At 36.3% G+C, this 19,837-nt stretch overlaps 1 protein-coding gene across 1 annotated transcript in view; it reads left to right on the top strand.

Moving 5' to 3' along the window:
• The first annotated feature begins 632 nt into the window (after positions 1–632).
• The window catches only part of THSD7A (thrombospondin type 1 domain containing 7A), a 188,871-nt gene continuing 169,666 nt past the window's right edge, over positions 633–19,837 (top strand). The window contains exon 1 of the mRNA XM_066553941.1: positions 633–1,051. Coding sequence (XP_066410038.1) covers positions 880–1,051 — 172 coding nt within the window. The 5' untranslated portion in view covers positions 633–879. The remainder of the gene's footprint in view (positions 1,052–19,837) is intronic.

Below are 19,837 nucleotides of genomic sequence, written 5' to 3'. Positions count from 1 at the left end.
CATCTACCACAGAGGTGATGGGCTTACACATACATACACATTATCATACACACATATTCATCTTTCCTCAGAGCAGATAGCTGTATGCCATTACCTGAAATAGATTGGATAAATATATGCAAGACAAGGTAGTGTTTTTACTTTTTTTTCCTACATTTTCTTCAATTTCCCTTCATATGGTCTTAATTGTCTGTTCAATGCATGTGTAATCACTTGTTTTTTTGTTGTTTACAAAATGGTTAATGCAGCGTACATGGTATTACCAGGACAAATGTCTGATGCTCTCTTAATTGTTATATATTGTTCTGTTTATATCTGTTCTGGTTGGATGATTTGTGTTTCTGAAGTATGTCTGATGATGATTTCTTCTTTTCTTCTTAGTGTGTATCATTTGGGATATTCCGGGGAGAGACGTGTCTGGGAAGCCAGCCTTTTGCAGTCACTCTCTGCACTGAGATTAGAGCGCTGGGCTATTTGTGTTCCTCCTCATCCCTGATTCTCTGTCTCTCACTCTCTCCAGCTGGTGTAAATGACTGCTGCTGCCTCCCAGAGCAAGATAACCTGCTCAGTCAGCTGGAGCCCCCTGCGGACAGCTGTCTCGCTTTTAGCTGATGGAAAACTGCTATAAGCGCTGAATGGAAGAGCGTGGAGCAGCGACCATACCGGCACGAGGAGCTGCTGCAGCAGCAGCAGCCGGAGCCAGCGAGGACTCTATTGTTCCCTGGTGTTAAACAGCTTTTCCTTTCCGACTGCCATGCACAGCGGCGGGAGAGAGCTTTGCGGTCCCTTTCTCCCCGCGAGGAAATTCTGAGGAGGGGCGGATCGTGTGAGGAAGGTTTGGTGGCGGTGCTGCGGGTGTCGGAGGCGGCTGCGGGCGGCATGGGGCTGAGCGAGGGGAGCGCTCCCCGCCGCCGCGGGCCGGGGGCTCCTGCCGTGCCCGCCCGCTGCGGGGCAGCTCTCGGGCTGATGCTGCTGCTGCTGCTGCTGGCAAGCTGGGACACTCGTGCGCAAAGTGAATTTCAAACTTCATCCGTGTATTTGTGGAAGACCGGTAAGTCAGGGTGCTGTGATATCGCAACAGCAGCGTGTTGAGTTTTTGTTGTAAGTAGTGACCTTTTTGTGTGCTTTGTGTATGTGGAGGGAGAAAGTTAATCTAAAATAACTAATGTTTACTGGCAGGATTATAGGGGGAAAATAGGTCATCTTACAGGATTCCACCATCCAGGCAAATATTACAATTAAAAAACTCCACATTTTAGTCTGTGGCACTGTTACTGGGATCTCTTATATATTTTTAATTCTGTTTAGCAGCTCTGTGTTGTACATAAAGGTTAGAGCATTAGTGCCTGTCATCAATGAGAAGGAACAATTATTACAATTGGAGTCAGCATCGTTAAAAGTGCTCTAAACATATTGAATTTTCACAAAGAAAGATGTGATTCAGCACATCTAATCTTTGTGTCCTGTGCTGACATGTAATATATTCAGTGTGGTAATTGATGGGGAGATGGGTTTGTTAAATTTAGGTTTATTCCACGGTATATAGGACACGTGAAAGCTAATGATGGATTAGGTGAAATAATCCAAGTGATGCCAGATCTCATAACCAAAGAGCCAAAGGCAAATAGGCTATGTGGATTCAGCACCACAGTAGATGGATAATTTCCCCTACTTTGATCCTAATGAGTTACGTGTCTGCTTTAAAGATTGCATAGTCATAACAGTGTTTCAACCTTAACTCTGCATTAAAAATCAGTGGGGAATTTTCCTGTGTCTATTAATATATTACATTAATTCAGGACTTAAGCAGTGATGAATATGTGCATTTTAGTTGTCTTGATAGAGTTGCAGTTCATATGTAAGTAGAATCAAACTCTCATTTAGAAAATTTAAAAATTTCTGACTGGGAAATATTTCACATTGGCTTTGGCAGTTAGCTTATTTTCCTGTATGTTGCCAGGAACAAAACAGTCCAAAAAGTAGTAGATTTGTTGAAAAAGTGTTTTTTCATTAAAGGCTAATACAATAATAGGGGAGATTGCAAATTAATCATTTGTCTGAAAAATAACTTGGAGAAGACAGTCTCTTTCCTAGATGGAGGGACACTGCTTTCTGCCACAGAAGCAGATCAATTTACAATTACAGTGATATCCTGAATTTTTTAAGAGGCTCCATCTATCCAGCTGCTCAGGGAGGAGATTAAAAGGAAATTCATTTAAACAAGAAGACAAGCTTTCCAATAACACTAGAAAGAGAAATATGAAGAAGGGAAAATCCTTTGCAACTTTCACTTCTGACTGCAAGATGGGTTACACAACGACAGTGACCTTTTTTTTCCTTTAAACTGTTGACAAATTAAAAACAATTTACAGTTCCATTACAGATCTGTAAATGTTCAACACACACTTAAAAAGAGGTGATATATATGCACAGGTTTATGGAAAGGCACAGTAATAATATAACATTTTCATAAAGCATTTCACATTTACCCTAAGTTGCTAGGCATCAGCAGAATAAACTCTCCAGCATTTTATTATGTCTCCATTTAACAGTGTAATGGATTGTATTTAAAAATATTAAAACAGTTTGAGGATAATAATAATTCTAGTGAACTACTACTTTAGAACACATGCAATCAGTTTGCTATGGACTTAACTCCCCTTACTTTGCACATGGTACACGTGCTCTGAAGTAATGTCAGCTAAACCAGCACCAAGGAAACTGTGTTGGCTTTTGTCTTCACCCCCTTTCTCCCTTCCTGGCAAAGACTGCTCTTAAGAAACTTTTGTGTAGGACAGGTATGATCCAATTACTTCGTCTGATGAAGAGCTAGCTCTTCCCTTCATCTTTTCTTCTGTGACATCTCTCCCCTGTTTTGCCTACAGTAAGAAATATTGCAGCCGTAACATCAGTGATGAAATGGAAACAAGATGAAAAACAAGTAATGAAAAACAAGAGTGGCTCTTTTCAGATGATGAAAGGCAAGATGCAGTGAATAAGACACTGCATCTCTGTTTGGCTCCAAATTAAATTTTTCTGCTCTTTTTCTCAGCTGTGTATTGAATTCTTTTGTTTTCCCTCCCTCCAGTCGTGGGAGGATCTAGAAAGTGAACTGGAAGAATTGCTGGTCAGTGGTCTGAAGTGACATGTAGTATGGGAGGTACAGAGGTCAGCTAAAGTATCAGAGAGAAAACCAAAACTGAACAGTAGTGAGCTCATGCACTTCAGATGATATTTTCCTTCTCCCTCTGTGAATGAGAGAGGTCAGGAGAATGTGGCTGAGACTTTGTCAAGGCAATTAGCTGGATTATAGGCCTTTTGGGACCTCTTGTGTCCATTTTTTGAGAACCATGCTATTTTGGTATTGAATTTAGTCTGTCATCAGCTTTTCTAAGTGCTGTTCATGACTTGCATCTGTCTTGTTTTTATTTCTAAAGGTTTATGAAATAATGTCTACTCTGTGTCTTCTATACTGCTTTACTGCATTATGTTTTCTTAAGGATGCCCTTGACAATAATGTGCAATGACTATGAGGTTTGAGTTGAGGCATGCTTTGTTTTATATAATAATAGTTTTCTTTTTATGTTTTCTTATGTTTATGAGGTTTGAAGGGGTTTTTTTTTTGTTGTTGTTTTGTTGGAAAGAGGGGAGGAGTGTTCTAATTCAAATTTCAAGTGTTTGCTTTCAATCCATGAAAAACTCTCAGAGGACCTGATTTCCTGATTACTACCATCCTCCAGTCTACTGCCATAAAAATCTGAGGTTATTCCAATACTCACTTTAACCGTTTGGGGGTTTAGTTATCTTTGATTCAACATATACAATGTAGTGAATAATTGCTTTGAGCAGGGAAGTTGAGCTAAAAGTTATCTCCAGAGGTCCCTTCTCTAATTTCCACCCATCCTGTGATATGGGTGCCATCACTGAGTCATTTTTACTGCTCCAGCTGAAACTGCTTTGAAATATTGGCTTTTGTTACTTTTTTTGATCTCTTGAGAGAATGGCTATTTGATGTTCTGGTGTGTTTAATGGACCTTCAGAGTTTTGAATCACATTTTACTGAGCACAGTTGATTGTAGCTTCAAGTGAGTGAACTAGGTTTCTCACCAAACTTTCTCATTCCATTCTGTGCAGACCTGGTGTATGCATTTTATTCAGTTACGAATACATAGTTGGTTCATTTTGTGTGGTCACTGGGAAAGCCATCGTGGTTTTTAAACATAAATTAAGTAAAGTGATGAAACAGCAAGATTCCCAGTGTTGAGTCATGGAGTGGATCTGGTTGATGATCTGAGCTAGACAGCAGCAACTTTTAGCCACTCATGGAAGAGAAGTTGTGAAACTGGAGACTGGTGATTATATTGGTGTGGGGCTGACACAGACTGCCAAGTGTTGAACTATTTTTGTTGAAAAGATGTTTAATGGCATGTTTTGTTCATCAATAATTTTCTTTCTCTGATTTCATTTGCAATGACCAGTTGTTTGCTTCAGGTTCTACACAGCAGCACTGAACTTCTGTGAGTTTCTCAAATGCCATTTTTATTCTACCTTAACTTTTATGATTTGCTTTAGAATTTTGCCGAATATTATTGAATTTAATCTGAAGGGGAGTTGTCAAGACTGGAAGAAGGCTCTTCTCAGTGTTGCCAAACAATAAAACAAGAGGCAATGGGCAGAAACTGATGTACAGGGAGTTCCATCGGAATACAAGGAGGAATTTCTTTACTGTGCAGGTGACCATACACTGGAACAGACTGTCCAGGGGGGCTGTGGAGTCTCCCTCACGAGATATTCAAGAACTGTCTGGATGCAATCCTGTCCTGTGTGCTCTGGGATGACCCTGTTTAGGTGGGGAGGTTGGACCAGATGACCCACTGTGGTGCCTTCCAGCCTCACCCATTCTGTGATTTTCATATTCAAAGACACCTTATGATGTTGTGATACTGCCCACCATAGGCTAAGATCTTGTTGTATCTGTAAGTTTTGCAGTGACCCATGTGATGACTGCTGATTCTTAAATGAAGATACCCATGAAGTTGTCACTTTTTTCCCTTTACATGAACATACATATTTTTCTTAGTCTCTCATGTCATCATGCAGGACATATATTTACCATTCCTGTACATAACTGACTAAGCATAGGTGCTTCTTGCCCCATCAGAAGTCTCTTACTTCTTTCTACCCTCTCTTTGATATGTTTTTGTAAAATGAATTTACATGTTGATCTGTGATGTGCTGTCAGTGTTGGGTGTTATGCTTGCCTACAGTTACTATGAGATAGATATATATATATTTATATATATTATATGCAGATTAATTACTGAAGAATGCGCAAAATCAGCAAGGTTTGATCACATTAAAATTGTATCTTCCAACAGCTTGAAATGGTGCACATAACACTTTTGAAGTGGAAGATGCAGCATTGGATTAATATTTCTGTAACAAAAGAAGTCATGAGACAAAAATCCAGGAGGCAGTGCCTTTTCCAGCATTATTTGTTTTGAAGACTTGATCAGATCTCAGATAGTATAGATTGGTGTAGCTTTGCAGAATTATTTGAGATATGTGCAACTGTTGATACTGAGACTGGTTATTGGTATAACAATTGCAGTTTGACTTTTTCCCTTGTTTTTAACAAGGGTAGAACTTGAAATGGGCTTTCTGTGGGTAACAGCGCTGTTTTAAAATTAAAGTGGAAGGAGGAAAAAGGCATTGTTTCCTGAAGAGAGCAATTAAGTATCTGTATTTTCCTGCTTATGTTGTGTCACCTAGATGAGAATTGGTCCTTGGATGATAACTTGCTCAATCTTTGATGCAGTCAAGAATTAGAGCAAAGGCAATAATGTGTGTGGGCAACATACAGAATATCATAGTATTTTGGGGTAAAGGAGGCCTGGAGTGAAACCAGGGGCCAGGTGGTTTCTACTGGGGACAGAGGGGTGTTGTAAACTCCGCAGGCAAGAGCTCTTTTTAATCACTTTTTGATCTTTTTCAAACAGTATCTGTATGTGATTTATTCTTGTTCCATTACCTTGGCAAGAGGGTTACACAAAGGCCTCCTAGTTCCAGAGCCTATAAACAAATGTTTTCTGTTTCAAGGTGTTACTTTGGGATCTTGTAACCAAATCTCACTTCACTGCTTGATATGAACTTTGGTCTCAATACTCTTCTGATTTTCAACCTCTTGGTTTCCTACTTACCCATAGAGAGCAGAAAATGCACCATCTGCACAATTGCATCCCTAAGGTTTTACATTCTAAGAGCCAAATCTAGTTTAAAAATAGTTTGGTTTCAAAAGTGGAATTTTCAACAGTTCTGAAATTCCTCTTCTAACATCTTTGGTGCCTAAAATCCATAAAATCACAGAATTAAAAGTCTGTTTTATTTTCCCTCTGTATGACCCCAGGACTGTCCTATTTTCACTGCATTGAGTGTTCCTATCTCATATTAATGCCTGAGGAGGACAGAAGTCCTTCCTAGGACTGGCAATCCAGCAGGCATTTCAAATTGTATCTAAATACACACTGACAGGAATTATCAGAAGGGAAGAGGGAAAGAGAAAAATTACCTAACCAAACCTCTGATTAAAGCAAGCCTTCCAAGGGCTGTGTCATCTTGAGCTGTTCCATTACATAGGTGAAACTCCCCCATTTGTTCCAGTATTTCTTCTTTTTTTTTTTTTTTGTTTGTTTGGGGTTTTTTGTGATTTATTTTTTAAATTTTTTTTTGTTTGTTTTTAAAACCTGAGTAAAGACTCCTTGCAATAATTGCACCTTGAGACTGAAGACAGGTAAGCCTGTGTCAGTAAATGGGAAAATCCTGATTTTAAAGAGATTATGCAGAAATGATCTGAAGAGGAGGATTAGATGCTAGGGAAAATGCTAAATGCTAAAACTAAAAGATGTTTTATCTTGAGGCCTAATTGTCAGGAAGGGAATTCACATATGATGATGAAAGAGGGCAGTGAGGACCTCTTCAAGGGAAAATTAAGCCCTAGTTATGGCATGGTGAACTTCAGCTGGTGCCTGCATATCCTTGAGGAGAGAGGTCTGTCAAGATTTTTAAACTGTCATTGATTGTAAAAGGTGTTTGGGGGGATTCATCTTTTTGATTCTCTGGTCTTCAGTTACAGAATAAGATAAAAAGAATATTAAGAAAAACTGTATTTCATCACCTTTTCAAAGAATAAAAATTATTCAAGCAAAATGTGCTAAAGAAATATTACTGCTAAATATAAATGATCCTCTAGGATAGAATCTGATTAAGTGTTGGTTACACATACACTGCATAAATTCATATTAATTAGAATTTATCACTTTTATTGCACTCTGTTATGTGCATCTAAGCAACCACACTCTTTGCTGTCATCTCACAGTTAAATCTGATTTTGTTGTCAAATAGGGCTTGTCTATGTGGGTCTTGAATAAGGACATATTCATTTTCATTAGGCATGTTCATCACTGTTGCTCTTTGCCCTCATTTATAAAATACCCTTTCAGATATTTTATTCAAAAGAAATTTTGCAAAGCATGTGTTAAGTCTTTGATTAATGCAAAAGACTTGTAGTGCAGCCTGGCAACAGAATATTTGGCAGAGATGCAGAAAATGGGTTCTTTAAGGAAATTATTTATAAATGTTGTTTAGTATTCTGTCGTTATTTAACAAAATCAAAGTAAATATTTAAATGTTTGGATAAAAATGTTGTGCTGTGAAATTCTTTTTCTTATGCATCTACTTTGCCATATTTGAAGTAGGAAAATAGAAAAGTGTGGCTGATATTATAAACCTCTAGTTAAGATAAACAAGTACTATATGCTAGGGTAATGGTTGATTTCACTTGGAGGATGGCATTTTGAAGCTGTCAGAAAAGTCAAAAATGGTAGTTGGTAATGTTGTACTGGTAGCAGAGGATGTCTGGATTGTTTTTAGCAAGTGCCCTGAAGTGCTTATGCTAACTGGATCAGCTCAATCCCTCAGCTCATAGGGATGCTGGAATAGGAGAATGCCTCAAAAGCTATGGGTTTTATTCTGCAGGCTGGGATCCAATGTTGAATTAATTCAGGTTTTTTAATACCTTATAGACCAGGGTTTAACTTTACAGTTCCCTATTTCACTTGATGTCATTTTTTTATCCTGTGTGTCCACCGAGTTCAGATAACAGAAGTGTGTATCTTTTAACACAGTAACTCCAGATTTAACAGAATGCCCAATTCCCATAATAGAGAGTACAGTATTATCAAAGACAAGTTAAGAATCAATATTTTGAGTTAAAATTTTCTATGGTATAAATTAAGTTGTGCATTACACTTTGTATTGTAAGTAATTTCTGGGGTAAAGGAAAATACATATATTTATCCTGTTTATTGAAATGTCCTGGATTCACGTGTCTTTTTTTATTCTATTCTTCTGTGGTCTCTTCACAAACAAGTCATCTCTTTGTAACAGGACAGATTGACCTTTTTTCTGGATGCATGTCCAGTCAAAATCTCTGTTTCTCTTTCATAGACTAGCGAAGCTGAAAAAAGTGGTGGGTTCCTTAGGTGGGTAGAGATATGTTAAAATTGTCAGTAACAGAAGTTTAAGATCTGGTGGGTTTGTGTAGCACCACAAGAGAAGATGATGGGCTGACAGAGCCCACAGTGGGAGGCAACAGTAGCACTCGCTTAGGTTCTATTTATGGCTTCTTTCTTCTTATGTCTGTTTCTGTCTAGTAAGGCAGAAAAATATATGGAGTCACTAAAGTAATGGAATAATTAGAAGAGAGAACCATATAGAGAAATCCTAAGGATTCATATTATTGGGTAAAAGTTTTCCTAAATAATCACAATTTAAATAACTGTACTATGTAGATACTAAAACTTAGTCAAATTAAATGCAAGCACTTTTGTTACTGCTAGCACAAATTATTCTCCCCTGGGAAATCCCAATGCTTACCATTTTCATATGAGTGCTGTACAGTGTTAAACTTATCAGTGTCTGGAATTTCAAACAAAATCCAACAGCCATTTTTTGTAGCAATCAGCACGTTCTCAGCATTAATTAGCACTCTGAGTTTTGGTGCTGCTGACATTGCTCAAAGTCATCAGTAGACCACAATAGCTGGAGGTTTTTAAATTGCTTTCTGTACTTTGTGAGCATTGCCAAGATTGTTTTGGCAGTTTCATGTCCGTGGAGTAGAGAGGGAAAATCTGGTGTGTTTGCATGGATTCAGGGGAGGAGTGCCATGAGATGCAGGCCTTATTGAGTGGCTCAAGTGGAGGTGTCTTGTATGATCCCTTGTGAATGATGTTGCTAGAAAGCAAGCTTTCCAATGTCCAAATACCAGTGAGAGATTTCCATAGGTACTTTGAGGGGGAAAGAGATTGTGTGACCACTCCTCGCAGTGTGTATTATATAGAGAGTTTGAGGGTACTAATTGGAAAGGGTTTCTGATGTAGTGAGACAAACATTTTTAAGATTGATGACATCCACTAATCCAATAAGAAATTTCTTAATGAGGGACATTATTACTTTCTACCTCCTGTATCATGCAAAATGGAATGTTTTATTGGTGAACAATGGTATAACTCTCCTTATGTGTGCTGGGGAATAGCTATTTTACCACTGAGCCATTAGAGAAATCTCTATTTCTTTAACGGAACAGAGAGAGATTGTTTTATAATGACTTCTGTTTGTACAATGCCTAGCCCAACTGAATTATCTTCATTTGCTGGTGTTCCATGTTCCACAGCTTTATGCAAAACAACATAACTATGACTTGTTAAAGATGCTGTTTACAAAGATCTGAAGATAATTTATTAACATTCTAAATGAGCATCCAAATAACATCAAGTAGTTCAAATAGCTGATATCAAGATGCCATACTAGAGGATACTGGAGGAGAGAATTGTTTTCATAAGAAAATAACATAATAAAAAACCTTGGAAAGCTAATTCTCTGTGTGATAGTTCCAAAATTCGTTGTTGGGGGAAGATATTAGGAGAAGAGGCGTGTTTGTAAAAGTTACTTAGCATTTCTGCATTCAGATATAGCAGTCATGCCTTCTTCTTGCAAGTAGCAAAACTTGTTTTGAATTTCATATGAATGTGCTTGATTATCCTAAAAGATCACTTGTGTTGTGTAAAATTTTGCTTCTTTTTCAGTGTTCTACCGGTGGTTTAATCAAATACACGTTGTGAGGAATTTTTTGCTTGATTTAATTTTCCTGTGGTTTTCAGACAAATAATTCTGGGGTTAGAGGAAGAGGGTGAATGACATGGCTGCTGAGCTTGCAATTTTTAAGAGCTATACTTTGAAGGCTGTCATTGAAACAGCTTTTTTTTTTGCTTATTTATTTGTTTGTTTTTGTAATCCTAAATGAAGTTCACAGTCAGCATTGCTTTTTAGATGGCAGCATTTAGAAAGACTGACTCGTTCCTGTAAGGTGTGTTTGGTGCCATGCAGGAGACAATGAAAGGAAGAGGAGGAAGAGTGATAAAGTGACAGAGCATGTAAGGAAGGTTTGTAGTCTTTAACTTGACATAGATGAATGACTCATGACTCTCCATATTTCAACTTGATATATAGATGTCAACACCTTGAGAGTAGTTTGGGTACCTGAACCATAAAGCCAGGAAATTCAGGTTATTTTCTGTGCTGTACTTCATGTCATTGTAGGGAGCTGCAGGAAAATGTTATTGTCTGTGCTCTCTGAAACTTCACAAAGTACATTTCATGACAGATTTGTATAGGTGATTGATATTTTCTTCCCCTCTATGTTAAATCTACTTTAAAAGCTTTATGGAAGAACTCCAGGTGATGAGCACATGTACTGATTATAACTGAGTCTTGGCGCTTTTGTCACAGTACAGATTTGAGCTATTCTACCAGGTGTACTGCCAATTACACGTGATAACAGTAAATTTAAAATTGTGAGTTTGTTGTAAAACTACAGTACAACTTGTTTTTTGAGCAAGTATCACTTTTTGCCTTTTTTTATCTTAACTCTGCAAGAAATTAATTTTATTGCTCTGAGGATGTGATGTAGTGAATGCCTTCTCTTGAAGTCTCTGAATTTTCTAGATTACATGCTTCATAGTTTCTTTTGAGCTGTATACTGCTTAGTTTCTCTCTTAACAGGAAAGTAATAGTTTAAGGGTCAGGGTCCCCAGAAGCCAAATTGGGCAATAAAGATTTTACTTTTTGGATGCAGAAGTAGGTATTTAAAATAGGTATATTTTGCTAAAGCCTCACATGTAAAAGGAAATTGATGGATAGAAATGGAGTGACAATTCAGTGAACTAAAAATTCCTGCCATGCATGCAGAAAAAAGTCTCTTGAACAATCTGTTGCTTACATAATGTCTTCATCGCTCTCATTTAAGAAATGGGTTTTCTCATACTGGTAAGAGTATTATTTGGAGACTAGAAAGAGACAAACCATTGAACCTGTGTCTCAGAGGAAATGACATATTGCTGTTCACATGTAGATGCTATTGTTTGGTGTAAGCCATTTTAAGAAAAATGGTAGATAATTTGCTTGTAAAGTAACTTATGTGTCTTTTACAAAGGTTGTGAATGTGCCTTGTGAATTTGCAGGTTTAGCTCATTAAAGGCACTTTTCTGTATATAAGCCCATGTCTTTCTAAGTATGTTGTTTCTCAGACAGTATAACACACTGCTATCCAGAAACTTCTTGTTGATGTTACTATTATTTGGTTTTATTTATTTATTTATTTCTATGTATGGAATACATTCTGTATATAATCCCATGAGAGTGATAAGTAGCACAACTACAGGCAGGTGTTTTTTAACAAAATATAGGTTTAAGGAGAGGGTGAGATGAAGAAAAAGTGCAGTTTAATTAAAAAGAAAATGTTAAAGGGAAGAATAAAGAATTAGTTTTCAGTCTTGTCATGCCTATATTAGTTGCTAATGCAATTCTGCGTTGCAATTTCACTCCCCTTTAGGACAGGCATTCATCACATTTTATGCAAATATTACCAGAGAGAGTTATTTTGGAAAGAAAAGACAAAATATATTAAGAAGCCATAAAAAAGATGCCCTGCTTGCTGTGTAATGAATCAGATAATACAATGCCTTTTTGTTAACTGTTTTTTTTTTCATTGAGAGTATGTAAAAAAGAAACAAGCTATCATTAGCTAAGGCTTATTAAATCTTCAAATGTTATTAAAGTAGTTTAATCTAGTCGGGCATATCTGAAAAAACAATGAAACAACCCCAAATATATAAATTGGAATGTAGACCATAAGAGATATCATGTCAAATAAAAAGATATATAAATCTTCTGTGTTCTGTAATTTCACCTTTGTCTGGAGCTTAGGCACAGAGTTCACATATTTTGCTGCAATTGGTTATAAAGGAGGAGTCCACTTGAAGTAGAAGTGCTGCTTTTGGTTTTGAATTTTTAAAGTAAAGATGAAGAAGACTCCCTGAAGAGAGAAATTCATTAAGAAAGCCAAAGACTTTTTGGAGAATATGTTCTATTCAGGGTGGTTTTCTGTTCTCCACTTTGTATGTCTCAGAGCATACTGGAGCTTCTAATAAAAAAATAATACAGTTCATTAATGTGGAAAAACTTCTGAAAGTAGCTACGGTCTCACAGCATTCTGGGAATTAGTTTGAACATAATTGGTTGGATGTCAATATTAAAAAGCACTCCAATGAAAAAGAAAATGCTCAAGCTATGATAGTTTGCTGCTTCTGATGAAAAATTTAATGAGGCTGAATAATTAACCCCTTTTCTCTTTCTTTCCAAACCGCCATGTCTTTCCTAATTTCTGCTTTAAATTTATTCTAAATTTTTTAAGCAGTAGAGTTTCTATGACTTAAATAGAAAGTCTACACTATTGTTTGTGTGTTGCACTATATCTAGTTTGCTTTTTTTTAAAATCCTTTTTACCTTCATGGCTAGATGACTCAAGTGTAGTTTGTCAGTTGTCATGCCCCTCAGCTATGACTTAGCTGAACTGTGCTTCATGAAGTCTAATCTTTCCTGATAAATCCACTGACTAGTGCTGTGCCAAGCAGCACAGGACCTGCCATTTACATAATGGTTACTCTAATTGGTTTAATGTGACTTCCAACCTCAGGCTGAGAATTACTTCCTTCTGAAATGTGATCATTGCCCAAATACATACACTTTCCACTCACTGAGTTTACTCCTAATCACTTATTTAATAAACTTATGAAGCACACGGAAGTTTTTTCATGCAGAACCTATTCATAAAAATAAGCAACATAACAACCAAGGAGAATAAAACAACGCACACAAACAGAAAAGTCAAAAAACTACAATGTGGACATTTTCCTCTGATATCTCAGTTGCCATCAGTTTGATATGATATGCATTGTTTTCTTAAATATATTGAACTCTATGTCAAGTACAGATAGATGAGAAATGAAACATTTTGACTAATTCTTTAAAACACAGTAGGTTTTTGTATAATATAGAGGTTTTACTAATTTTTCAGATCTATCATCTATGATTATTGTTTTTCCGTTTGTTTTTGGTACATATGATAGTCTTTAGGTCCTCATCCCAGTTTCTCACATGGCTTGTATTAGCACTTCCATATCCTCCCCTTCTTTTGTTTCAGTGGGCTGATGGATGCTGTATGAGAGGTTTGTTGCTGTGACCTGGGTCTGTTCCTGCTGCCTTTTCAATAACTGCTCAGTATTCTGGAGAAGAAACATGTTTGTACTGCCATAAGCCTCTACCTGCATCAAGAAATTGTGGTTCATCCTTTTTGTCACGTTGTGTTAATGTGCTTCCAAAGAGAAAGATGAACCATGAAGATGGTCTTATTTATCTCATGCTGTCAACATCTAAAAATTTTTGTGAAAGATGAATTGAAATTAGAAGACAAAGCTTGAATAAGTTGGGTGCTTTTGTTAATGATACTCTAGATCTGTATAAGTTACAAGCCCTGAATATCAGGCACATCATGATAGCAATGCAAAAGTGGATTTTAATATTCAGCTACTCTCTGTGGAGACATTTGGTGCTTCAGAAGGCTGCTGTTCTCTAGAGCCTGGGGCCTCAAAGATAACCTGGAATGCCAGATAAGGAAATTGATAAAGCTGTCAGTGGTTTGCTGTGCTCTACTTCCCAGGGAATGAGCCACCTTGTCACGTGTGATACTCATGATATCATCCAGTCTATGACATTGAGAGATCACAACTTCTTCCTCACTCCTAAACAAGTGAGAAACTTTTAGTGTAAGCTTAATAAACAAAATATGACACATATCTATACTATCTGTAAACAGGGATTTTTGCTTTTTACCTAATTCTATTTCATTCAACAACTGTGTGGAATTTTTTTCTTCTCATCACAGTCAAGAGAGAGGTAAATTTGAATCTTTCTAGGAGGAAGTTAAGTTAATTTTTAGAAAAGGTAACTCCCTTATCCTTCAGGAATATGGGTGCCTGCTAGAATCTATTCTGAGCATAATGCCAATGCTCATTGTCTTCCCTTTATCAAGCAGACCTGGTAAGAAAACAAATATATGAGTTTTAGAGTAACATAAGATATTCTTGCATCCTTTAATTTTTCAGTTGTAATGAAGGATGTATATTTTAGGTGAGGGGGAAGTTCAATGTAGGTTTTTGATAATTCTTATAGCTACTGTATATTTGTAGTTAATGGTTCAAGATCTTACTTAGTTCTTCTGATTTATGTGCACAGCCCATATCTGTCTCCTTTTTGCTTCTACCAAGAAAAATATTCTATGGAATTGAAGTAATGGAAATTACTACTTGCTCATGTGGTTCTTACCACCTCTGAGGTGCTTTGGATTTGTAGGGAAAAAAAAATCAAATTTCAATGCAGTGTATGTGAAAAGGAATTTACTCCTTGCAATAACAAAGTCTCTGTGAATTAAGTTTTTCAAGTATAATACCCATAATTTTGAAAACTGGTAAATGAGTACCCATGGCTTGGCTGTTGGTGATGATTTTGTGTCTAAATAAGCTTTTCACAGCTATTCTGTTTCCAAAGCAGAGAATCCTATGTGTGTTTAAAAATAACTGGTTTCAAGAAGAGTTTCAAAATGAGAACAAGTTTTTTAAAAACCTTCATAATAGAAAAGCTTTCAAATTGAAATTTACTTCATGGTAGCCATTTATGAGTCAGGCAGTTCAGAATGATTCCAAGCTGCTGCTTTTTATCTGCCTTGATAATAATGCATCAATCTGCTATGCTGGTAAAGATACAGAAATTGATCCCAGCAGCACAGAAGCAACACCTATTTTGATTTTAAAGGTCAGACTTGTGCAATGCCTTTTGATGAATTAGTAATTAAGTCATTATTTTTTGATAATTTTGGTTAGCCTTTGTTTTTCTGAAGTATTAAGATGATTTTACTTTTCCAATTTAGTATCCATATGTAGTTTTTTAGTACAATTTGGAAAGGTAAACAATTCTTCTGCTGCAGGGATGTGACAAATGTATAAGCATTCTTGTAGCCCTAAGATTGCCTGCAGTTTCAGTGCCATCCAACTATTCACACTGGCAGTTTGTTTACAAACAGGAAATTGGATAAGGCATTTTGAAATGCAATATTTATGCTCTGCCTAGTGTAATTAAGAGTTTCTTTTCATAGACTATTTTATTATTGCTCATGTGCTTGTAAGAACATATTATATTTCACAAATATAATCTTGTGCTTCTGTGTTTTTAGAATATTCCTAAATACTTTGTGGTTATTCTAAGTAGCCTCCTGGAAATGGCTCTATCATTGTAGTGATGCCACAGAATTACTTAATGTAGTTTTCTTCTGAAAGATCTTTGTTGACTGTTTCTCAGTGTCAGGATTTCTAACATCCTGACAGATTATTGTAGCTCAGCAGATGGTCTCAGACTTGATCTTTAATCAGTGAACTCAGACTGAAAGTTTGGCGTTTATCTGCTCCATTCTTAGCTATGGACTAATAGTGGGGCAGATGGATTCACCCTGTTCAGTGGAGTTGTCATAAACAGTGCTCTTTGGAACAGTAAATGTTGCTGTGAAATGCAGCTAGTGCTGCTGACATTTTGGATTGTTGTGCTTGACTATTGATGTCTTTAAAATCCTCATTTGTGAAAATGACAATTTTATTCCACTTTGCACAAAAACCCTTTACAGTTTTCAAAGGGAGGTCAACTAACCATGTTTAATAAAAGATGAGCACCTGAGCCCAAATAAGGAAGCAGATTTCTGTATTTTACAACAAATATATTAAATAAGGAAATTCCTTCATGTGGGTTTTCAGCTTAATTACAAATCATGCATATTTTTATTGCTTGTATTAAACTTTTTCTGAAAATTTGGAGCAAACTATATAAAAGTATATTTTTGAAGAGTGTGCATTGTCAAAAAAGTATATTTAAGATTTGTGGGTTTTTTTGGTTTTTTTTTGAGAATCACATATGTTAAAGCTGTCAATACAATGGTTGGTTATAAGTAAAGCTCGCAGCACTATTAATACTACTTTCTCAGCATGTTGTTTTCATATAATGTGTTCTCTTTGTGTCAGAGTATTCTGCCATTAGTTCAGTGGATTTGGTGACAGGTTGTTATAACTGCATTTCAGAATATAGAGATAAAATCATGATATCTATAAATATATATCTCTGTCAACCAGAACTAGCTTCTTCTCTCAAAGTGTAGGAAAATTTTCTTCCTGACAGTTTTTAAAAAGTTTGTATTTTGTTCGTTGTTAAAAACAAAGTTTCTAGGTAACAAGAAGAAAAGAAACATTTTCCTGATTAAACCTATGTATTTTTAGGTGTGTTTCCTTTTTGGTACCTTGATGCTTTCAAGTATGAGCCTTAATTTCATCATCATAAATTTTGATTCCTGAACTAATCTATCTTTCTTCAAAGCTCTTGATGCTATCCCTGCTTGAAAGTGAAACCTGAAATGGTACTTTCTAGATTTATTCCTGTTGTTTAGAAATAACACTATTTTACAAACGGAAAAGTAATTAAGCGATTCTCTAAATGAAAAATACAAGGCTTACATGAGACTTTCTTTTTTGTTGTTTTGGGCAATGTTCCCTCAGTAAGGAATTATTAATGGCAAATCATTTTGGTAATTATTTGTGATGGATTGGACTAATTATTAGCAATGGTTGCATTTCAACTCCCTCTTTCTTCCCCCTAAGTATAGTATCCTGGATATTCAGTGTTGAGAACTGCTTTAGAAAAACATGCCATATGGTATTGCTTGTCTTCCCTGATTGAATGTAACAGCTGTAGCACCAGCTGTTACTTTGCAGATTCCTGAGTAGACTGTATAGATTTCATCTGCAAGTGCTCAGGCATTCACTTTCATATTTGTTTTCAGGATGGATTGTCTGAAAATTAGATTGAGATTTATTTGAAAATATGAGACATCCAAGTATGACTATTGTTTAAAAGTAGGAGTATTTTCAGTTAGCGATCTGGGACTTTATATGCAAAATAAAAGCATGGCGTTTTCTGGCATTTTGGTAATGCATAAACTGCTGGTTTTTTGGTTTGGTTTTTTTTTTTTGCAAAGTTTCACAAATAGAAGTAATCAATTGTGTCTCTTTAAAAAAAGAAAACCAAAAAACAAACCTCTGTATGGAATCAGGCTACATGTATTCAATTTCCTTGTAATATGAACACATAGAATGCATAAATGTTACATTGCATAAAATTTTTATGTTGGAATGCTTCACATTTATTAGTATTTTAGAGTTACTAAAGTATTTTAATTTCATTAAAATGATGAAATAATGCTTTCCTCAACAATGTAAAGACTTGGTTAGAATAAAAGCTGAGAGACTTTTATTGACATTTAGAAACTTGTTAGTTACTGGATCAAAATAACAAAACAGTTTTCTGTGTCAGAGTTTGGATAGAATTCATATTTATTTATTTAAAGTTTCCAGTAAGTATTTCTTCTATTGCATTTTGCGGGTGAAAAGGTCCCAGCAGAACTAAGCAGATACTTTGGAATGCTTGAAAGAGCAGGGTATTCCCAGAGTGACTGTTAGAACACCCAAAAAAACTTGAGAGGCCAAGATGCAAGGAAGGAGTTTGTAGTATCCAGTAGCAGCAGATAGTCCTATGGGAAAGACTATACTGTATATCATTAGTTTATCAGTGTGTGTTCCATCTTCTTTTGCCCCAAACTGGTGGATGAGAGCCTTTGTTCCCTTCAGGTGTTTATTTTGTGGCCTTTTGTATCCCTGCCTTACACGTGTGAGTGTTCTGACTGCTCTCTGTCCCCCACAGAGAGGGTGTATGCTTTCAGACATTCACAGTCATTCTGGCTGGATGGGTTATTGATGAAATTGCTGTTCAGATCTGATGACAATTTAATACAGTACATGATAACTGAACTGAGTGACCTTTGCTGCAATTGATGTTGGCCTTTCTCCCTGTTAAGTGACCACCTAATTTATCTAACTTAGGAGAAGTACTGTGATTGCTGCATAAACTGTCTTGGACAAAGATATCTACCATTCATCCTGGAGAGGTTGAGTGGACACTAGTAATCAGAAAAGGTCAAAGAGCCTGATTTAAGATTGTTTAGTTTTAGTGCTCTTTTTCAGAGGTAAAAGTACATGATGTAGCCAAATGTCTACATCCAGTGTAGGTGAGTTTAGTGGAGGCAAACCAGTAGCATAGAAGATTTTAGAGTGTCACCCAGGCTGTCAGTTTATAGGTATTAGACAGAACAAAATACAAGTTATAGACTTAGACTTGTCTTCAATTTTTCACAGAAGACATCTAACTTTCTAGTTATGTCGTAAAGTTTGTGTACATGTAGTTAATATTTCAAAGAACCAGACACAAACCTTTAGTAAAATCTGGTAGATGTTAATCTATTAAAATGCGATATTTTGGTTATTTTAACAGGCTATTTTCTGCAGAGTTTCTGCTGTTTCAGAACTTGCCTCATTCAAAGGGCATCAGCTACCACTTCTATGCTGAAGCTCAAAATTGTCAAAGAGAAATCAAGAACAATCAGTCTGCATATTTTTCTTCAACATATATTGTTATAATCCACAAAGATTATTTTATGTTTGATTATTCTGAATTTTTTGGAGTGATTTAGCAAGAGAAGTGATGTTGTTACCTCCTGCTTTCTCTGTTAACCTGATCACATTAGTCCATTACTTGTGATGCATGCATACAGAGTGCACAGGAATTTTCTTCCAAGTTAGAATGTTGTATAGTATGTTGGGACTTTTTGCCATGTATGATAATGCTCCCTCACCTCCTCTGTTTTTATTTTTGTATTTCAACCTGAAACATTTGGAGATTTTTTTTTTTTGTTAGATTTAGTTCTGTTATAAGTCTTAAGCATGGCTGTTGGGAATCCTGGGAGTTAGCAGAGTGACAGCATTTAAGTAGATGCAAACATTGTTTCAGAATCATCTAAGTGACCAAGTCTATTCTAACATGAATGTATATGCAACTCTTCACTCTAGGCACCCAGTTTGCTAGTATCTTTAGAAGTTTGTTTGAAGAGTAGCTATGGATATCAAATTACTTCAAATCATTGAGATTGTATAATAAACTTATTTTTTTGTATTTGATTAGGTAAATTTCAGTGTGTGCTTCCATAGCACTGGTGCATTAATGCAGAGAAGGGCTCTACTTACACAGCTGTGAGATTCAGGTCTCCTGAGTTAGGATTGTCCTAACTCGACCTGTATGAAGTGCCCTAGAGGTAGAAATGGAGCCACTTTCATTTCTCATATTTATCTTGGTCACTGATGAGATGTATGTAAACACGGGGCACTTCAGTCTCTTTCACAATGTTTTTATTTTACCTTCTCTCATTCCATAGGACTGTAGACACACGTGCATGTGTATG

This window comes from Molothrus aeneus, chromosome 1 (genome assembly GCF_037042795.1).
Source record: "Molothrus aeneus isolate 106 chromosome 1, BPBGC_Maene_1.0, whole genome shotgun sequence".
Taxonomy (NCBI): domain Eukaryota; kingdom Metazoa; phylum Chordata; class Aves; order Passeriformes; family Icteridae; genus Molothrus; species Molothrus aeneus.
The sequence above is the reverse complement of the archived record's forward strand: the minus strand, read 5'-3'. Positions and strand labels throughout refer to the sequence as shown.